We start from the raw sequence: 23,248 nt of genomic DNA on the forward strand, positions 1-23,248 counted from the left end.
TATAGCAAATACAAAATAATTATGGTGTCATAAGTATAATAAAGATTTTACGAAAGGGGAAAAATAAAAATTAGAGAAAATACCACAAAATCTCAATAAATCGACTTTTCTCTTCAAGGGTGAGAAACTGAAATATATAAACGTATGAATGAAATAATGTCTTTAGAAATATAAATTAGCTGTCATGATGATATTAATAACAATATATATCATTTAAGATAAACAAATAATTGCAAAACAATAGCTACAAAATAATAAGCAAATTAACTACAGTCATAAAAGCATATGACGGGAAAAATAGCAAAACATTTATGCCAAATAAAAATGCTTAAAATGCTATAAAATATAATACACTTTGAAATTATTGACCATTGTAATTTTTAATGTAATCCAGTAAAATTATACTATTTCTTCGAAAAAATAAATACCCCAGATTTTTTTCCCCATGGAAAACTTTGTTATGTCTTCATAAATTATGCATGAAAACTCTCTTACATTTCTCCCGTTTTGAAGGGAAATGGGTGTGGTTTGAAGGTTAGAATTGAATTTCTATTATCCAGATAAATAAGGCATTGTTCCTGATGCTTTTTTTCCCACGTATGATAGAATAAGAGTAATAACGAGATGACTGGACCAATAGTTTAGAAGTTATAAGAGTTTAATATACAAGAAGTACAAATTTGTACCTGTCTCTCTTTGCTCATTTGATATATCTATCTAAGCAAGTGAGAAATTGTTTTCTATGCAACTGATTTTTATGCTAATTTAAATGAGAATACAGGAGTATATACGATTCATACAATACACGAGTCTTTAGAAACAATAGTTCAAAAAAAATTTGTTCAAAATAGAACCAATAACTCAAAATATTTGAATTATTTTAAAATAAATTTAGTTTAAAGAGTAAATAAATATCATGAATTTGTGGACGATTCAGTCTGATATTGTTTATACGAAAATTCATCCGAGTTAAAGAAATTTTTCACGGGTTAATGAAAAATGTAAGTTGGGTTATTTAAATTTATTTACTTGAGTTACGTATATTACATATTTGAAGGACTTGGGGAAATATAGTGATAAGACGTGGAAATAAAGTGATTTCAAAATTATTATTTCTTTAACATTGAAAAAAGTATATTACGCAATTAATAGAAATTCAGCATTTTAAAGGAAGATGTAATAGGTTATAACCTATATCTTAAAACCATCAAAAATATCTTTATTCATGAAAGTCTAGTTTAGTTTTTACATTGAGAAAATAAATAAAGATATATGATATTTCTTGCGATTTGAGTAAGGTATTTCTTGCAAAACTTTCCCGAGTGAAATGAAAGGGCTATAATTTTCACATAATTAACCCCGTTTATTTTTGATTATAATAAAAAGATAAAATAAATATAAGTAAAAGGATAAAATAAACATAAATAAAAAAAAATGGACATTTCAAATTAAAGTTATGGTTATGTCACTTGCATTATTTATTTACTTAATAATTTATTGTATATTTTAATTATTTATTTTCTATAAATTAGATTATAGTAAAAAAAAGCAGTGAAACTCAAGCTAGCTTTATGAAATATGTTTTAAACATAATAATAATGTATAAATAGATATAAAATTTTTTTAAAAATCACCATCGCCACTGAAGCAATTCATTATCTTTTCTTCATCTCCAACTTTTGTGACGTATGTACTCGGACTTGAAAAGCCCAATTGAGAGAGATCCTCACAAGAATCTGCAGTTTCTTTATAGTGAGCTAAATGACAAAAAAAGGTAAATGTTTTAAAAAAAGTCTATCTTCTGAAAAAAGAAAAGATAAAGGGAATTTTTTTAAAATTATTAAAGCTTAAATTTTAATCTAAAGATTTTTAAAGCTTCATTTGATAACTCATAGGTTATTGCATAGTTATAATAACAGCATGGAAGTTTAAACAATAAATACTGTAGAACATGCATCAATGATTCGTTAAAAAAATGCGAACCAATAAAAAATATTTTAAGTAGTCTTTAAGTAGGAATGTGATTAATAAAAAGGGTGCGCTTGCGCAATACGAGTATTTCGTAATAATCACCTTTGATGTATATTTTTCGAATCTTTGTGAAAAATGAAATTGAAAAATATGTATTGGGGGTCTCAAATTAATCATTTATAAGCTATTCATAAATAAGACGTTGTAGATGCTCATATATATAATGTTCATATATAAGAAAAAAAAAACCTTATCAAAATCAGTCAAATATACAACAAGGAAGGCAAGATTAAAAACATTAGAACCAGTTTGACTATCTAATGAAACATGAAGGAAACTTAAATTGAAACTGATAATCGCATTTTACTTCTCTTTCTCGATTCTTTCCGTTATCAAATTTATTCAACGTTTTTAATCTCATCTTTCCTGTCACTGATTTACCAAGTTTTTATGACGCTTTTGTAGTATTAATTTGCGATTTCCATGTATATATTTTGTGAATTCTTATTAAAAAGATTCTATAAACATATATTGAGGAAAATGATTAAGGAACATCATGCACTTGTAAAAAAAATTATAAGAAAGACAGGTGTTTTCATGCTGTTGGTTCACAGTGCTGAACTTGAAAGACAATCCTCAACAGTTAAAATTACCGTTATTATTACTTTACATTTTTAGTGTTCTTATCCCTCAAATATTCCCCATGAAGTTTGTCGCAATTAAGATTAATTGAAGTTTTGGTTTGGTTCAAAATTACAATACTTTGGAGCTGAATAGGTACTAACCTATTCAACAATAATAATTAAGACGATAAACAAAACATGGAAAGAGATAAAGTGCTTGACCACCAATAGGGTAAATGGAGAATGCTATGCTCCCTATGGATCATAGGAAGCATAAGGAATAGCATAAGCTACTAATACTTACGAGGTGTAAGTAGATATGCGTAAGAGGTATTAGTAAGTATGATCTATGGCCACTATGCAGGACAATGTTTGGTTCATAATGATTTCACCACACTTAATGATTGCATCACACTTAATGATTGTATATATATTGTGGCTGCATTGCGCAGTCCTTTCAACATGAATACGTCGCATCTCAGTCGTTTTATTGATACGAAAAATAATTATCAGTTATTGACAATGATATCAGTGATTATTATTAAATATGAGGAAAAAAAGAAAACTCAAGAACGTAAATAACCATAAGATATTATTTAAATGAAGCATACTTACTTAGATTGTAAATGGTTATGAAGTCTTTATTTCCACAGTGTTGGTTTCCACAATTTCCACTGCATTGTAATCGATTGGCATTTGCAAATGATTTCAAGTTGTCTTCTCCTAGGCAAAAACATTTGTCTGGAATAATACCAGCTAAAGTAAACCCTAAACCTCGACAATGCTCCAAACATTCTGTGACACTAATACCTTTCTTATCTAAAATGTCTTTCGGTGGTGGTTTGCCCTTGAAGCAATTCATAGAGCCCTCTGAAAGATTAAATTGCCATATGAAAAGAAAATTAGGTTCATAACGAAGTAATATTTTTAAAACCAATAAGTTCGTGAAAATTTAAGCATTTGGACTTTTGCTTTTATTTTTTTTTCTTTTTACCAGAATCATTAAATTTTTTGATATTGAGGAAGAAAAAAAATTCATGAAATAAAAAAGTATGGTTTGTTGTCTTTTTTTTAGGAAATAAGTTATCTATTTTTACCAAAATCAGTTGCAAAGATTGTTTACAGGCGGCTCTGCTGACCGGAAAAATTATAAATCCATGTCCGTCTACATGAAAGAATTGTTCGGGCATCTGTTGATTTTGTCCTCAGACTTCATTACGTTGTTGGTTATTTCGAAAACAGTTTTATAGTTTCTTAAAGTCAGATTTGTATTTGAGAAATTTTTGTTGTTGTTGCTAGTTTTTAAAATTTGGCTAGAAAAAAAACTCTGCAGGGGAAAATTGGGTCCCTAAGCAAACTGTCGTTAAGCATTAATTTAAATCACACACACGTTGTATTTTTTTTAAAATTGATTTTTCAAATTATCGATCCTTTTTGGGACATCCGGTATTATTAAAAAGATCTGAAACTATATATAGTAACTCTAGAGTTACCAGGTCTTGAATAGTACCCAGAGCGCATAGGTAAGCCTACATTACGATACTTTATTTTGCCCCATTAAATTTTTAATGAGGAATATTTTTACGGGAAGGTCAGAAAAATGGATTACATAATATTTCCACAATTTTTACTCTGTCGTTTCAGTCGGAAAAATATATTAAAATATATACCAAAAGCAACTAAACCTAATTAATTTCCAATTCGTTTTTAGGTTTTGAAAATTATTTATTTATTTTTAACCTGCTATAAAATGGGTTTGGATAAGGAACTATAAAATAGGTGCACGCTGATAGATTTAAGCGTTCAGGTATAAAATAAAATCACAAGGAGTAAAAAGTATACGTGTTTCAAATCATTGCAAGTAAGACAAAGTTGCACAAATTAAAACTAAGATATCAATTTGTGATCAATTAATAAATAAATAAATAATGATTTTTTAAACAAAAATGTGTCAATAAATGATTTGCTGCAGAAATTATAAGTGAAAACCCTATTTCATGTCATTACAAAATATTTGGACTAGCATTTTCTTTAATAAAGCAAGACAATCTAAATTAAGCACAAATAAAAGAAAATATTCACGTTATTTTGTTTTATTCATGCGTAGATCCTATCCTCATTTGAAAAACTTTTTATTTTTATGGTTTAATGTTTTTAAATAGACATAATTTAAAGGTAGATCAAACAGGAAATTATTGAAGAAATTAATCGTTATTATTCGTCAGGTCTCCCAAGAACGACAAATGACTTAAAAATTTAATTAAAGAAAAAATAAAAAACACAAGAAGACAGAAATAACTGTTTGCTGTACCAATGCTCTGTTCAGGAAGTTACATATATTTTCCCACAACTTTCAATATAAGTAATATTATAAAGTTTATCAACAGATGGTACTGATAACTGATAAGAAATAAATTAGTTGAATGTTTTTACATTCAGTAGAATGTTTTATAGTTTTTTTAAGTCAACAGAGCGAACTTTCTGCGAAATTCAAGTGTGACTTGGCGAGAATAAACTTAGTGGTTTTCTTAGCTGAATGCGGTAAACCTAACAATTCTATTTTATTTCTTTTTTATTTAATTAGTTTTCAAACAATGCATAATTTTTTACATCTGGTATAATAAAAAATTGGCGTTCCTATTTAAAACTAGCACCAATTTAAAAAACACAATGTTTACTTATATTTAAAATGGTTTAGTTACAACATAAACAGATTCGCCTAAAATTGTTGAAGAGCCGCGGTGGCTCAGGGGATAGAGTGCTCTTTTCCCAATGAGGTGACCCGGGTTTGAATCCCAGCGATGGCTGGTTGATATGAATTCTACTCCCGGCTCGCACCGACCATGGAGCTGGCGAAAATATCCTCAGTGTTAGAAGGATCATTTAGAGTCTTCTTGCCCGCCAGGCTAACCATGGGAGGTAACCACGAAGACAAATTTCTCCCAGTACTTGATCCAAGACTTTCCTTGTCTTCTGGGTTGGGTTTCAAAATTATAAAACTATGGAGTTGAACATAAATAGTCGTAGTCGGCTGTTCAAAGACGGTTATAAAAAAATAAAATTGTTGAACAACTTATCTAAAGTAACGAAGAAAGTAAATGAAGAAAAAAAAAGCGACAAATGGTAAAAATTTATGAAAAGTTTAATTTCGTTTACTAAAAAACAAGAAATTTAGTAAATGGGCAGAATTGAAATGGGCAGCTCAGCAATTCAGGTAAACGATTAGTCAAGTAGACACTTGAAACTCTCCAGCAATTTGTAAAATGTTTACTTTTGTCTACTAGTAAAGAATAAAACTAGTAAGAGCTGAAAATACAGAGCAATTAATAAAGAAAATATTATTTCCTTACGATCATCTAACTCTTTTCTACAAATGAAGAGGCCTCGGTTGGTACAAACTTCATCTCTCCACATGAACCCATTACTCCCATCTAACATTGCACATCGTTCGTAAACTGAATTAGGTTGAGAATTCATCCAATTACGAAACCCAGAGACGCTTCCATCTAACCATCGCCAAGCTTTCATGTCGTCTCCGTCATACTGATACAGTCCAATAAACCATCGAACTCTTTGATACGATGAACCCATGCCTTGTACTGTCTAGAAAATAATAATAAAATTTATATAAAATTTAAGGTTTCTTCGTTAGAATGAGTTTAATTAAAAAACAAAAACAATCAAAAATCAAACAAACAGCAAATCAGCTGTAACGCTATTAAATTTTTAAATTGAACTACTCGAATCAAATGGGCCGCGGTAGCCTTGCTATTAGAGAATCGGAATCCAGTCCAGTGGGGCGGGGTGCGATCCTTGAAACCACTAATACCCACCGAGTACATGTGTTTTTAAAATCTGTGGCATCGAAAGTCCTGTGATCGGTCTCTGAGCAGTACCATGGGTACAGAGATTTGGAGGAAATTCCTTCCCCTTTAGATCTATGTCTAAATTGAGAAGGAAACCTCACAAATGAGTGGTGGTGCAACTTATCCGTAGAGTTCTGAGCTAAGACGTAGTTTCACTCTTGCGGTGCTCTCTTGTAAAACGAAAGGAGCACATTCCGGGCTTAATTCGTAAAAGGCCAACGGCTGGAGAGCTTAACTTGTCTTAGTGTTATTAGAAACTACAACCGTTCAAATTGCACTGTAGTATCGTGCACAAAAATTTAAGAAGTATGACATTATTCACCAACTAAGAACCGTATTAAGGTTCCAGCAAATTTGAACGATGTTATGGTTCAACGCAGACTACATTTTTTTTACAGTGTAAGAAATGAACTCTTTTTGTTTGCTTATAAACTGATTCAACAACTCCTTGAATCGTAGATTCACTTGATAAGATGATTTGCTTTTGTACCAATGTATTAAATTAACTAATTACGCAAATTAATTGATTCGCTGGTTCATTGATTTCTTTCTTTCGTTCTTTTATACCTTTATTCACTTACTTTATCAAAGCATTCATTGAATGCGTTAAAATATGATTAAGAGAACTAATATAAACAACTATATTTTATAATATACATTATAGAAGAGATCGTTGAAAACTAGATTTTTTTCGATTCTTGAAAACTAGAAAACTATAAGTTCCCTTTTAAAGTTATTTTTTATTTTAAGAAAAACTTGATTAAAGAGTGGAAAAGAAAAAAAAAAGATTTTCAATCGTAATGAAACTCTTAGGTGGTCCTTAATATTCAAAAATAGCTTCATGAGATTAAGGTTAATTAAAACTAAAATGTGTCATTTATTTAACTTTTTCGGATTGACTGGGTATTTATCTCTGTTACCTTTCCTTTTCGCTTTCGACGTTTCTTCGGAAGTGGGTTTTTAATGGTTTTTTCGCAAGTGGTATTTTTGACTCATTTCAGAAACAGGAAACATAAGAACTGTCTATTAAGAAGGGAAATACTTTTAAACATTAAAATAGAGCACTAATATATAAAAAAATATCAATATAAATTTTTGCTGTTATTGTTAAAATCACAATTCAAATTTAAATTTGTTTATTATGTTAAGCAGCAAAAAATAATGCTGCATAAAAAATTAAAAAATATAAAAAAATTAATTAATTGTTCGTCATAATATGTAAATCGAAAGAATAACTTTGGCGAAGGTAAAGTATTTCTTAATTTGATTTCTTTTTATTAAAGTTAACAAATTTGTGTAGTATTTTGCCAATTTCTTAGCAGACTTTAAAAATATATTCAGCTATTAAACGAATATAATTTAAACCAATAACAGACATTGAAGATATTGATGATTTTTTTCTGATACTATTTGCGAGCAATGATTAGTTCCCGTAAATATTTTTTGTGAAGTACAATTACACTTTTTAATTGATAGATATTATGCGAGGGATTTTATAGTAGGTAAGGGAACTAATTGCAGATCGAGTAGTCAAAAGTCTAAGCTAGCAAGCTTCTTAAGACAAGGGGATACCAATTTATGAAATCCTAGTCACTCGAAGAGGTTTTAGTATTTGCATTTTTGGAGTGTTTCAAATGGAGTCACCGTACAAATTTATTTAACAAATTTTCTTACTTATACGTTTGACTACTCGATCGGGAATTAGTTCCCTTACCTACAATAAAATCCCTTCCATAATATTTATTATCTATCGAGTAGTCATATGTCTAAGTTAGCAAACTTGTCAAAGAATTTGGGTATCGATATATGGAATTCTGGTATCTAAAAAAATTTAAATATTGCATTTTTGGAGTGTTTCAAGTGAAGTCACCGAGCAAATTTATTTGACAATGTGTTAGAATTTCAAGAGAAAAATTAAAGTGAATTCAACAACATATACATAGCTTGAATTTTTATTCAAAAATTATGGTAGATTAATTGGCTGTAGTCTGTCTCTCCAGTTAACCGTTAAGGACTAAGGTTAAGAAATTTTTTTAGCTTTACCGTTTGGGAACCATTTGTAAATGATATTACAAAATGGTATGGTAAGAAATAGGGAATGCTAAACTATAAGGATTTGTAACCATTTATAACTCCATGATTTTAATCCGTACTAATGAAATTTAACCCGGCATGGGAGTTAAGTCATGTTAAGATTTTTGTTAGATAAAGGACAAAAAAGTTAGGCTGTTTTTTGTTAAATTAGGTTTAATTAGTAAATCTGGTGATCCCATCTGCCTTTCTACCGTGAGAGATAAGAAATACTAGACCTTTTCGTTAAGCGTTTCTTTGGTGCTGGCATCTATGCGTTAATGAGAGTTTCGTATTCTAATGCTCCAGGGTCACCAATTGAAACTGGAAACATGTGTTAGAAGAATAGAAGGAATATTTTGGTGCTGGAATTCGAACCGCCGTTCAGTCAACCAATGAGATTGACAGATCAGCCCTCTCGCTAGGGTATGCATCTAACTTAGTTGAAACAGATAAAAAGTCTGGTTGTTTTAACCGTAATATATTAATGAACAATTTCCTCACAGTTAACAGTTTAAATAACTTATTTTTTGTGGTTATTTCATTGTTTTGGTTCAATGTGGTAAAACTACAATTAAATAAATTGCTTTTTAAATCATTTTTTTCCGAGAAATTTCTAACAGTGCATCTGATTTAGAGACCAATTTATTCTTAACATACGGTATAATAAAACCTAAAATAAATTATCTTTATTTAAATTTTTAATTTATCTATTACAATATTTTTTAAAAAATAGTTTCTTTAGTTATATTCACATTTTTCAAAATTAACTCACATTTTTCAAATTAGATATTATTGATTAGTTGAAATAGTCTCGCTTTATCTGAAATTCATTACAAACACAGGCTATTTACCTTATGATTCGTCCATGCACTGTCAAGTACTAGCGAAAACATAGGGTTTTGGGTGGGTATTCGATAATATGCTCCAGGACTGTATTTGTGGATTAAATAATGAGAATAATTTTTAATCTGTCTAATCTCAAATTTTTTAAGCAGTTTTCTCTTTACTTATTTATTTTTTTAAAGTTATTGTTTATTGTTTAGTATTATTCACACGAAATTTTTTTCTTTTTTTTAAATTTTTTGCAGAAGTTATCTGTTTTAAAACTGGTATATCACATAAATTGAATTTTACTTGCTTTTTTAGTACGTGGAATGCAATTTATTAACATATACTAGTTCCGTATGGTTATACTACTTTCTTATTTTAAAATAAATTATCGCAATATAAGAAACTTATTACTTATTGAAATAGTATCATAAATGCAATTTATTAACATATACTAGTTCCTTATGGTTATACTGCTTTCTTATTTTAAAATAAATTATCGCAATATAAAAAACTTATTACTTATTGAAATAGTATCATAAAGGCATCTTACTTTAATAATAAAACCATTTTCTGATGGATTTCTGATACTTGCTAAAAATCCTCCTTGCTTATAACAAAAAGTTTGTGCTTCTTCATACTTTTGTCTGTTAGTGTCCGAAAACATAAAACATACATTTTTGAAGGTTCTCCAAGGTTTATCACATTTTTTCTTTTCAGCATTATCTGAAAAATAAGAAAGACGTGAAGAAAAATAATAAATTAATGAAATTAACGAATGTAAAACAAAGTTTTGTCGTTAGTAAATCATTTGAATTGATTTTATGAATTTATTGACAATTGATTGAATATGATTTTTGCCTCTAGGCTGGTATAGTGGAGAAAGTTTTCATCTTTCAACGCTTGGACTAGGTTTCTATTACTCGTGGCACAATTTGAGCGTCTGATTGAATTAGATCGTATCTGATCATTTGTCAGTGGCTCTAAATCAACATTATACTCGGTGGCTTAAGAGTCTGATAATACACGCATTTAGGTGGTTGTGAGTATGGGAGTGCAGATTGAGTAGTTACTAACATAATCTGCTTTTTTGGTGTACTTTGTAGTAAGGGAGAGTATTGTTTTTGTATTCTTTGTTAAAGAAATCCTCGACAATAATCCAACGATGTAGTATGCAGTACTAGTGTAACGTTAACTGGCAAATTAGTTGTTAGATTTTGTATTTATTGCTTAAGCAGTTCTGAAATTTAGACAAATTAGGGGAATTAGCCTCCGTTTAAGGGAAGTATTACAAGTTTAATGACCTCTGGGTTTAATTACAGTAATAATTTATAATTGTTTGAAATTGAAATAATTTATTATAATTAAGTTAAATTCAAATTTAACTGACTATAATAAGTATGATAAAAATAATAAAATGATTTTAACTATCATATGTAATATTAAGAAAAAAAAGTAAGTAAAAGTGCCTTACCGCTTTCAGGACGGCATCGGCCCATTAAGGGTTAACATTATCTTCAATCTTAGTTTTCAACTGTCATTAAAAAATTATCCGGAACAAAGTCTTAAATAATTTCTCAGTTTGTTTAGTTATTCCTTGTTTAATACTGATAATAATAAAAACTACTCTAGCAATTTTCTATTTCTTTTGAACTAAAGTATTTTTAAAAAAAATCTTTAATTTAGTAAAAGAAAATTTAGTAGTAAAATATTATTTTTAAAATTCTTTATAAATATTAATACTATTAATAATAATTATATAATATTAATTACCTGCTTTTGGTATAAATATAAGAAACGTTACAAGAAGCAGCCATTTTTTCCGAGTAATTTGCCCGGTGTCTACTTCAATCTGAAAAAATAAATAAATAAATGAAATAAAGAATATATAACTACAGCATATAAAACTTATTCATTATTATGGATATATTTGTATTTCTTATAGGAAGAAAATAGGACTGTTTTAATGTTAAAATATAGTTTTTTTATAGTTATAGTTTATAGTTATAGTTTTTTTCCCCAGGTATACGCAATACCATAGAAATACGTTGCATAATGTGTTGACATGCATAGAGATAGAATAAACCTTAATAAATTTAAATATATTGAAATAAAATAATAAAATAAATTAACAAACTGCTTTCTTAAAGAAAGTAGCAAACTAGAAAAAAAATGAAAATAATTCTGTTTTTGACAGATCGAATACAAAATGCGTAGGTTGAAGTGTTTTAAGCGCTTTTTTTCCTTAACGTTAATTTCAACAAGGTGCATGTTTGCTCGGAGGAAAAAATTCTGTTTAAATTACCGACATGTATGGTAATGAAAGTTTCGGTAAAAAAAAAGAAAAAAAAAAACAACAACTCATAATTCTGGTAATAAAAACCAAAATGTATGCTATTTACTGTAATGATTTACAGTAAATTTTGGCTTCCAAAATTAAAGTTATTTTTACCACACAACTGAAAAGAAACTAATCATAACAACTGATTTAAATTTTACATGTGAAATTTTGTAACAAATGATATTTCTCCCCATTTCTTATCTTTTTACTTCTTACACGAAGAAAAAAAAAATTCTGATAAAATTACCTTATCGTAAAGTAATAACATTTCTGGTTAAAAAATCATAATTCTGATAATAAAACCAAAATATACAGTATTTTAACCACTCAATTGATGATTTTTCCATTCGCATGGGAAAGGTTTGTCGGAGATTATGATTTTCAAAATTATAGTTCTTATACTTAATAAAAAGTACAAAACTGAAAAATAAATTTAATCCAATGAGTGGTTTTTGTGCCATGCTTTAAGGTATCATGATGAAATTACCAAATTTTTATCACATATTATAAAACTATATTTTATTGTAAATTTTAACAAAATCATTACCGAAGAGCTTCAGTAAGAATTACCTAGCTTCTTCATGTTTCCATAAAGCCATAAATGTAGTAAATTTTAGTTTTGACAATCTCTTTTTTCTTAGTGTGAACTCGCTGAGTGATCCACTGCAACTGATGCAATTTTCTCACCCCTATCTAGAATCATTTTAGAGGAAGAAACTCTAACTGAGCAGCTTTTCTTTAGGTGCCGCTGTAAGTGGTCTCATTTCTCTTGGACATATTCATTTTACTAAGCCTATATACTTTTTTTTTGCTATTGCTGAAGCGTTAGAACGTTAAGTGCGAGAAAATGAAATTTGGTAGGCATTGTATATGCTTTGTATATACTAAGTAATCTTTGAAGTTTCGGAAAATGTTTCTATTGTTTCAGATTATCACAATTGTGTTCTCTTTGTGGGCGTTTTTTAAAAACCTCTAAATCCATATTTAGAAATTTCTCAAAAGTTATCAACATTTACATTTAGTATACATTTATTTTAATGTTTTTTTTCACTCATAAGTTTTGTGTCTTTTAGACAGAATTAAGAGAATTATTTCCTTGTAATTGCGTTAAGAAATAATCTAATATATATAATTCTCTCACGTGGCTCCCAAATTTTGGCTGTATTTCTTTTCCACCGGTGGCAACGTTTGCTTTATTTTGTTTACGTTACTATTTCGTTTACACGGCGAATCGACCAATGATTGCCGCTAAAAATGTCACATGCCAAATCTAGATGAGGTGACTCAACATATAGCGCTTTTGAAAACGGAAACTGAAATAACCAGACAGCATCAGCTGCGGCAATTTCATACTATTAAGCTAGGCAGAAGTGAGTAGTCCTTGTCGATAGATCTCTATTTTAGTATGTTGTCGAAAGCGCTTTTTTTCACGAATTTATATATTACGAATTTATTTGACGATTTTTGATTTATACCACGAATTATACTATAGCACATTTCTAATAGGTTTAACGAATTACCTGTCATTTATTTGAATTCAAATTTATTTTAATGACCTAATATTTACTAAAAAGATGTAATTTTTTTTAAAAAAAAGTTTTTATATGGATTTGAATGATTGTTTTGAATTCTTAGAATTTTGTGCATTTCCAATGTACCTAAGTTAGTAGCCAGCGAAGCGAGCTTGGTTTGCGAAGCAAACCATATAAGATTGCGTAGCAATTTTCGGGGTTGGCGAGCGTTAGCGAGCAGGGGGCGCAGCCCACTAGTTATTAATATTTTTCCTTTGGGTATAATTAAAAAATAGAATTCCTTATAATTTTTTAAATGCATTTTTTTGTTGGTTCGTTAAAATAAAATAAAATAATTTTTACCACATATCTGTAAGAAAAAGCATGTTTTTGTTAATGAAGTATTTATTTGTTGCCAAAAAGTGGACATTATACGAATTTTCAATAATATTTAGAACCGTGGCATGTTATTGAAATGAGTGAGTGACATAATTTTTGAAAGCATTCATGCAAACTATTAAGTATTTATTGACTTTGATGAAACATTTTATGTTATGCGCAGAAAGGAAAAAAAGTTAATATGTGGTGTCATAATCGCCACTCATAAAAATTTGTTATAAAGATGAGAATATAATGCCGTTATTCTTCCAAACACTGTTCGTATTTTCTGCGTCACTTCTGCTTTAACTGTTATATTTATCAATAGAAACAAATTTTTTTACTTTGCTTTGTTAAAATTGCAATCCATGTCAGAATATTACAACTTCAATGTTATAGTTATTACATAATTGACTTTGAAATTTGAAGGTGCAAGAGTATTTTTGAAATTTTTGAAAATTTTAACACAACTTTTCCAACACAATACAATTTTCCAAAATGTCTGCACTGTCAAAAGCTCCGGATCAAATTCCGGTAAAAAGTACCGGCACTCAGACTGTTGGTACTTTTTACCGTAAAATCTATTTTTACCGGAACATGTTACGGAACAAAAAATCAGTTATTGAGTAAATTTTAGAGTAATAATTATCGTAAATTTACTGAATTTTTATATTTAAGCAAATATTAAGGTAAAAACAGGATTTTACGATAAAAATGGATTTTTCAGGGTGAAAATGGATTTTGCAATAAAGAATTTTTGGAATAATGCACCCAAAGTATCTATATTTTATACCATAATTTGATCCCAAATTCTTTACAGTATACTGAATACATTATTACAAGAAATAAGCCAGTTATAATTTTATTATTTACGCTATGAACCGAACTTTTTTTTTTTATCGGCAATGTCTTATTTCTCTCTCCTTATTAACATAGGTTTACTAATCAATTGCATGATAATTAATGCATAGGTCATAGCATACAGAAGGGCGTAATGTTTAAAATCTTTTTTTACCAAGCTGCATAAAAACCTAATAAGAAAAATCAAATGGAAAGTACGTGTGAAAATTGTACAAGACTTTTTTTCTCTCCTTTTCATGTTTTATTTTTATTTTTCAAATATTGTTTTGATTTCTTCCATTTCATATATATTCTTCATATTTGTATACACTCTAATTAATACTCAAATTAAGCAAAATAATATCTATTTAAAGCAAAACTATGTTCAGTATTTTGTTGTGGAATTGAAAAAAAAAACAAAAAACAAACAAACAAACAAACAACGTAAGTACTTTACGATAAATTACGAGAGAAACATTTGACAACTATTTTCTTTCCCTTGCATATACTATATCAACACTAAAATATTATTTCAGAAAACTGAAAAGAAAATTGACTTTTTAAAAAAATGTTTGAAATGATTAACTTGTTATACAAACATGCCAAAAATATAAAAATCATTATTTTGAATTTTTTGTTGCTTGCGTTGATTTTTACATTGCATGGCATTATTAGGGTAAAGTTGCTGTCGTTGGGTTTTCGATATTGATTTTGTGTATGCCTACGCAATTATCACTTTCCCTACTACGCATACCTTGGCCTATTCATTGTAATTATAAAATTTTGAGTATACGTTGAAAAAATAAATATAAATGTCATTGAACTTAATGAAAGAAACCTGTCACCTTCATTGGGCCAAATCATTTCTAGGAATTTTTCTTTATTAAAGTATGTTTAAAAAATATATTATTAATAATGGAAAGTGTTTAAAAAATATATAATCAACCTCTGTTACTTATGAGTGAAAGCATAATTGCACCATTTTTTTGAGAGATTACAAATATTTCAAGATTTCCGATGTGTGATTATATGATCTAAGAGAAATGAATTAGATTATTATACAAGTTAGATTCAGTTACCCTATATTTGTTATTACATATTAATAAACAGCGGCATTTTTTTCATTTTTCTCAAAATGTTATCCTGGTGAATGTTTCTCTGGTCGGGTCACCAGCTGATTAATAGCAACCGAGCTGGTTTATTAATAAGTCGTCAGTTATTGATGACCGACACTTCACTTTCAGTTTAGACCGTATATCGATGGCTGACCGTATAAAATATGATATAGAACTAAAACAGTTATATTGTTTTTAGCAATTACTGAAAATTTATTTAATATTTTATTTTTTATTTATTTTAACACGTAGTTTTTATTTATTTAATATTAATTTACTTAGTTTAATAATAATTTACCTTGTCAAATAATAATTTATTTGTTAAATAATAATTTACTTAATAATAATTTACTTAGTTAAAATTTATTTAATACTTAGTTTTTATTTATTTTAATCTGTTAGTAGTGCACGTTGTATTGCTATACCACAATAAGAGCATGGCTAAGCAGCGTGCTTGGTCTGCCGCAGATTTCCTTAAAAATACGCTTAGCGATTAACGCGTTAAAAACAACTAGATATCGGCATCGAATATGTTCGTAAAATCTTTCACATAGTAAACAACTATTGTTTACTTTTTTAAATTACAGTATGGCTGAAAAACGCTGATTAAACGCAGTTTTAAGTATTATACGTAACATTTAAAACGCTATTAAAATTTTAGTGACATTCAATTTGTTTACATTCAAAATATTAAGAAGAGCATAAAATTCTTGTAATGGAAATTCGCTTGAGGATCAATTAACTCACAGTCAAGCTGGTGTTTTTAAACTTTATTAAATATTATATAGTAAATTTTGAATACGGTAAGTGATATGGTTTTGTCACCTCCCGAAAAAAATCAATATACTGCATTAAAGGAAGCACTCGCACTCATTGCTCATTTAAGTGATTCCGAAAGTGCTCAGCTAAAAAAACTCTTCTCCGAACTAGATCTTGGCGATAAGCTCCCTAGTCAGTTGCTATGTGAAATGCGGAATTTAGCGATGGGTAAAGTAAATGAAAATGTTTTAAAACCGCTTTGGTTACTTCAATTGCCGCAGCAAGTTCAAGCCATTTTAGCTGTCAGCACTGAAGCTCTTGATAAACTGGCTGAAATGGGCGATAAAATTTTAGAAACTTGGGGCAGGTACCAGTGCGTTGGCTGCCTATAGAAATTCAGAAGAGACTAAATCAGAAAGTCTGAATTTATCAACAATATTAAAATGCAATTCTAAAATGTAAGAATTAAAGTTGTAGTAAAAACAAACTTAAAGTTCATAAATAATTATAAAAATAATTTATGCAGAATATGATGAGTAACGTCACGTCGCTTCATACTAAGCAGTCAGCAGAAAGTGCCTGTTTCCAATAACTACAAAATAATGGTGGTAAACAAACGAAAAAATCCAGCCCATTGATAGCAAGGTTATCTCGTATTATTTCGAAACACATTTTTTATTTTTGAACTTTGATTAAGTATGTTAAAAATTGCCTTAACATCATTAATTTAAAAAAGCTTCTATTTGTAGTGCTTAACTTTGATCAAAATTCGCAATGATCAAAATTTTCGTTAAATATCAGTTATGGTAATTCTACAAGCTATTGGTATGGTTAGAAAAAATAAAATTCTAGCTAAGAAGAATAAGAAGTTAAATTTAGATTGCTGTGGTTCACATATTGTGGCTCACATGTTCCAGAAGAATGTATTATTATATTATTATAACCGTCATTGAGCAGCTGACACAATTTTTTCGGTTTACGACTACTAATGTTCAACTCCGTATTCTTGTAATTTTGAACCCAACTCAGAAGACAAGTGAACCCCTGGATCAAGTATTGGGAGAAATTTGATTTCGTGGAGGACTTTTGATGGAGCTGTGAGGAATTAAAATAAATTATAATTTATTTCACAAAATACATTTTCGTCTTTATTGCGCACGGCATCCTTAAATAATTAATATCTATGCATTTCATTGAGCTAAAATAATAATAATAAAAAAATAACCAAACGTTTATAACGAATTTCTTAAATTCAGGTGGGAACTTGCAACTCCAGAAGAAATAAAGGGATTATGCTTAACCATCTGATTTTTAAATCGGGCTTAATTGGATGCATGTAAGTAACGTCGCGAGTGTCAAACTTGATTCATTTCTGAAACAACAAATGTCACGATTTACCTGCTATGACGTTATTTGCTGATAGACAATTAAATACGATAAAAGAAAACAGTGAAATCATCAGTTAAAATTAGTAGTTAGTTTTTTGCCATAGTAGAAACCGTTTGGACTAGTGTTACCATTTTGCAGCGCATTGGAAGAAAAAAAAACATGTTGCCTTTGTATATATTTTAACAATAGAGAGAAAACCCTTTATATATTTCACTGAAAATTTTTCAAAATAAATAAATAAATTCGTGTGCTTGTTGGTGAGATAGCTTAAAAATATCAACGAAAGATTGCCAACTCAAAATATATGCTTTTAGAATCCTTGTCTAAAATAAAATAAAAAAGTATGAATGTTAAGGGTTACAAACTAAAATTTAATCGAGTGAAAAATAAAAACCCAATCAAGATCTAATAATTCACTACTGAGTAATGTGAGATTGAAAATTTCAAAATTTGTTTGATTGCTGAAAGAAGCAGAGAAGAATTTGATTAGTTTTAAGTTTCATTGGGTAGATAAAATCAAGCTGTTTTTTTTTTATCCTGCATTCCTCAGCAGTGATTTCATAACGTTTTTGTTTTTCCTCGTTTGAATTCTAATTTGAGATCCCCGTTGTGCATTTTTTTTTTAAACTTTTATTTTCAGCAAGGATTCTAAAGAATTTTATTAAGAGTGATGATTATTGAACATCTAGTATTTAAACTGTCTTAAGCTTGTTAGAGTAAGCATTTTCCAGCAATCTGAGATTTCTAGAACCTAATATGAAAAGTTCCATGCAAGTTGATGAATAAACAAGGACAAGTATTATACACAAAAATTAGTTGTTTATTATTTTCTATTATTCTTATAAATTATTCTACCTATACAGTTAGTGGTAAAATTTATATTAACACAGGCATTAATAATTTGTTGCGTTTGCAAATTTTTAAAACAGTTTGTTAAAAACGTTATGGGTCATTGAATACTAGATTCGATTCTTTTAATATAATATGAAAACCGTAGATGATTATTTCTGTATAATTCTTAACTTTTTTAAGAAAAATGACTTATGATAGAACTTAGAACTGATTTCCATTATTTTATTTTTCAAAATTATAAAAAGCTATGAGTGTTTCATAATGAAGTCATAAAGTTATTTCTAATTTAATCATAGTTTATTTTAATTATCAGCAAATAGAAACTTTTTTCTAAAGTTCAATTGAAGTTATTAGTTTATTTTTTTTACACATTCATTACATTTTTGAGAAATTGATTAAATTTCGTTATTTTATTTTAATTTAAAACAGATGTATTAAGAATTTGTGTAGAAATTTCAAAAGATATTTTTAAAAATTTTGAAACGATTCAAAATTTTTTTAACATATACAAGTGGTTTAACTATTATATTATTTATTACGTAGTATTTAACAAAGTAATTTAGGCACTATTTCTTAAAAATGTGACTAAATATTACAACAATTTTTACTTGGTTTTATTTAGCAATTATTTGCTGTAGTTTTTGAAGTTTAATTATTATTAATTAATCATTAAGTCAACAGTAGACCATTAAAATGAGTTTTTGCTATTTTTGATGCTAGGTAATGCTTTTCTGAGTCAGTTATGTATATACATTAAGTTATGCTTTTTAACTAATGAATCTTAATAAAATTAAAATGTAACTAATTTAACTACAACTGATTCAAAAAGTCAACCACTAATTTTTAAAAAATAATTTCAAATTTTGAAAATATTTAATCATGGATAAGTTCACATAAAATACTTTTGAAAATATTGCTTTTCATAAGAAGTAGATAAAAATAGGTTTAGATAGATAAGGTTAGATAAAAATAGAAAAAGTAAAATAACATTTCTTATATTTATATAGGAAAAGATATGAAATGCTCTTATTTAAATACTTAACATTTCAAACTATAAGCGTTGAAATAATTTTCGGTAACATTTATTCTAGACATTATCTGTGACATTAAAACTGAATTAAAAGTGCGGGAGACATTTTTAATTATACGCTGATTAACAAGAATATTAATTAATATTTCAATATTTCTTATGATACGTGGTATACATTGTAAAAATTACAGTAAAAAGTACCGACCACCACACTTACTTTTTACCGTAAAATCCATTTTTATGGGGAACATATTACGGAACAAAAAATTTATATACTGTAATTTTTTAAGTAATAATTGCCATAAAGTGACTAAATCGCTCTAATTAAATAAATTTTATTGCAAAAATTACGGTATAATATTTTACGATAAAAATGGATTTTACGGATTATTCACCTGTACTTTATACCGTAATTTGATTACTTTTGAATTAATTGAATTTTTTTACAATGTATGAGGTATAGTTTACTCTAAAGAATTATGTTTCTATTATTTATACGTTCAGTAAAATATTAAAAAAATCATTTTTAAGACATTTTAAATATCCCTTGTCCCCTTAAGTAGTTAGGTTTTTAGGCATGGAGGCAAATTCACACTTACCATTGGATTTAGAGAATGCTACTTTAATATTAGCATCAAAGAATAATTGTAAATATTAAGTTGTACAGTATAGCGCTCATTTGTATCTCATCAGCTAAACAAGCTTATGATAAGATAGTTGGGATATAAATCCATCACAATTATAAAAAGTTGTGCAGAGCTTGGTTCTTCATAGCCTTTTTATATCCAGATAGCAATCGAACTAATTTTACATTTATATACCCTTTTAACTTGATTAAAAACATTGATTTTCGTCACGGCTTTTGACTTTGCTATGAAGCTTTTAAGCACAACACAGTTTAGTATCCAAGCAACGTATAACTAATATCTTCTTTGTGGATATTTTTTGTGAATTTTAAAAGCTGTTTCGTGTATGCTGAAGGTAATTAACATGAAATATTTATGATATAATCTAGTTCTGACCATTTTGTATGAAAGATAATGGATTGGAAAATCATTAATCAATACCAGACAAATTATATAAATTAAAATAATTTATTTATTCGTTGTTATTTTCTTAAGGATATATAAAAAATTTTTAGTATATAAATAATTGCATACTAATTTAGAGCATTTTACAAATTAAAAAAAACTAATATAATAAAAGAAGGAAAAAAGGAAAATAAATTATACTACGGGATAAATTATACATAGTTAGAAATAATTATAATATTGAATATAAATATTCACTACTAAAATAACAAATCACAATAAAATAAGTGAAATTTACTCTTTATAGAGATATTGAGGAGCTGAAACTATTATAGATATAATTATTTGTATTACAATAGTTCAGTGTTTAAAAGGTATTTTGTTCAGTTACGCAATAAAGAAATTTGGTGTATAATTGCCATCATTTTTGGGGTTGAAGTAAACTAAATGTATTTTTAAGTTCAGAAACTCTAATTATCGTGCAAATAAGTGTATTAAATTGACAAAGTAACAATTAATTGAAAAAATGAGTGAAAATGTATTATTAAACATGTGCTTATTTTTTAAACGATTTTTTTTCAATAAAGCTATGAGTTGATTCTAATGCGCATGAAAGTATGTGTTGTCAGTAAATAAACATAACATAACATGAACATAACATAATAAACATAAAATGAATGAATGAATGAATGAATAAATAAAACTATATCAGTGAAAAGTTAAATAAAAAATGTTTACATTATATAATATGTAAATGATTAGAACATATAAGCACAATTAAAAATTTTAGTTCATCACAACAACATAAATGGTGACAACTATACATAAACATTTTTACTGTGTACAAAATTTTTAAACATGCTAAGACTAATATTTTATTTATTATGTTAGCAATTGGCACGCACTTTCTTAATTTAGTCACGAATAAAGCAAAACAATGTTAAAAAAGCTCTAATAAAGGCACAAAAATGAAATTATAGTATCAACAAAAGTACAAATAAAGGAACATATTTGAATTTTTATATGTTCTTAAATCACGCTGTATTTATATTGCATCAACGTATTGCATATTTACATTGTATTGCTTTTGCACACGTAGTTCCAACTATACCCTATCCCTATTCGTTTAACTTAATCATGCGTTTCAGTTTTCTGTCAAAAGAATTTGATTTGATTCTTTCATTTCTTAACATTAGGGTAATTTTTAACGTATTGTAACATAATGATGCAATGATAGAAAGTTTAGAATGTGTTGAACTATTGTATAATATCGTAATCAGCTGCAATCTTAATTTGGTAAAAAGTTGAACCATATTATTGTAGTTTTTAAACTTGATTTCGTCTTCCTTTTAAAATTCTGGATCAGATTCCGATTAAGTTTGATTTTAAGGTAAAAAGTATGAGTGCCGATACTTTTTACCGTAAAATCCATTTTTAGCGGAACATGTTAAGGAACAAAGAGTCTGATATATCCTAATTTTTACAGTATAATTACCATAAAATCATTGAGCCACTCTAATTACATTGATATTACTGTTAAATGACAGTTAAATATTTTACGGTAAAATGGTTTTCGCGTCTAAAGGGGTTTTATGGTCAAATGGAATTTATGGATTATGTATTCAAATGCTGTTACTTCGAATCGTAATTTGATTCGAAATTTTTTTACAGTGTAGGAAATAAGTTAGTTATATTGAAATATTTTATAAACTTTATTGGATACTTTAAAAAGCGTTAGATTAAACCATGTTTCTACAAAAGCACCGTTGTATCCAGCACTACATAAATCGTGTTTCAATCTGGCACTACCTAAAATTTTTTACGACATTACATGATACTACGGTTTGTGATACTCATATAATTGTTCAACAAGGAAAAACGTTTTTTCTTGAATAAACATCTACCTGAGAAAGAAACAAAAATTTTTTAGTTTTCTGACTTAATGTATTTAAAAAAATTTTTTTTTGAACTTCAAGAAGAAGATCACGGAAACCAGCACATGTGACCTATGACGTCAGTGCCAGCTGATCGCTTATAAGCAAAATGACGTGTTGAAGTTGAGCTAAGTTTCTCCAAATAAATTAGAATGCTAATTAACGTGAAGTTAATTAAATACAACGCTGTATCGCACATCGAATTTGTCGAAATATAATTCTATCTTATCTACTTCTTTTAGTTAACTTTTATTATTTGTTTATGTATTTTATTGTGACCCTGATATATATTTGTTTTGTGTACCTGGCAACTTTGATGCATAATTAGTTTGTTTATGTTCTACATGGCTTCGTGCCTGTCTTTGTGCCAAGTAAGAAATATAGATTGAAAGAATTAAAATCTTTTAGAAAGAATATGGAGTGTGTCACTTAAGAGAATTGATACTTTGATGGGCTTGGCTTACTCGAAATGGAATGAAAAGAACAGTTGCTTACGTAAACAAATGCCACATTTCAATGAACAATTAGAAACGAGATACACACACTCTGTCACTTGCAGGCATTCCGTGACGAAATAAAAATCATAATTTAAAAAATAAAATGCAAAAATTCCTTTTTTACTATATAATAACATTTAATATAAAATGTTTTAGAAATATTTATTTTTAAAAATAAATAATGATCCCTCAATAATCACATTTAGAAAA

The 23,248-nt window shown here is 28.0% G+C and overlaps 1 protein-coding gene across 1 annotated transcript; it reads right to left on the reverse strand.

Annotated features, from left to right (window-relative positions):
- Positions 1-752: 752 nt before the first annotated feature.
- Positions 753-20,469, reverse strand: LOC107457442 (C-type lectin lectoxin-Lio2). The gene is made up of 6 exons (XM_043046700.3): positions 20,176-20,469; positions 11,135-11,213; positions 9,915-10,087; positions 5,945-6,197; positions 3,210-3,464; positions 753-1,757 (listed from the first exon to the last, which is right to left on the reverse strand). The coding sequence occupies exons 1-6, from the start codon at positions 20,176-20,178 to the stop codon at positions 1,624-1,626; spliced, it is 897 nt and encodes a 298-aa protein (XP_042902634.2). The 5' UTR covers positions 20,179-20,469; the 3' UTR covers positions 753-1,623.
- Positions 20,470-23,248: the final 2,779 nt, after the last annotated feature.

This window comes from Parasteatoda tepidariorum, chromosome 2, assembly GCF_982258835.1.
Source record: "Parasteatoda tepidariorum strain Cologne lab strain chromosome 2, Ptep-v5.0, whole genome shotgun sequence".
NCBI classification, from domain to species: Eukaryota; Metazoa; Arthropoda; class Arachnida; order Araneae; family Theridiidae; genus Parasteatoda; species Parasteatoda tepidariorum.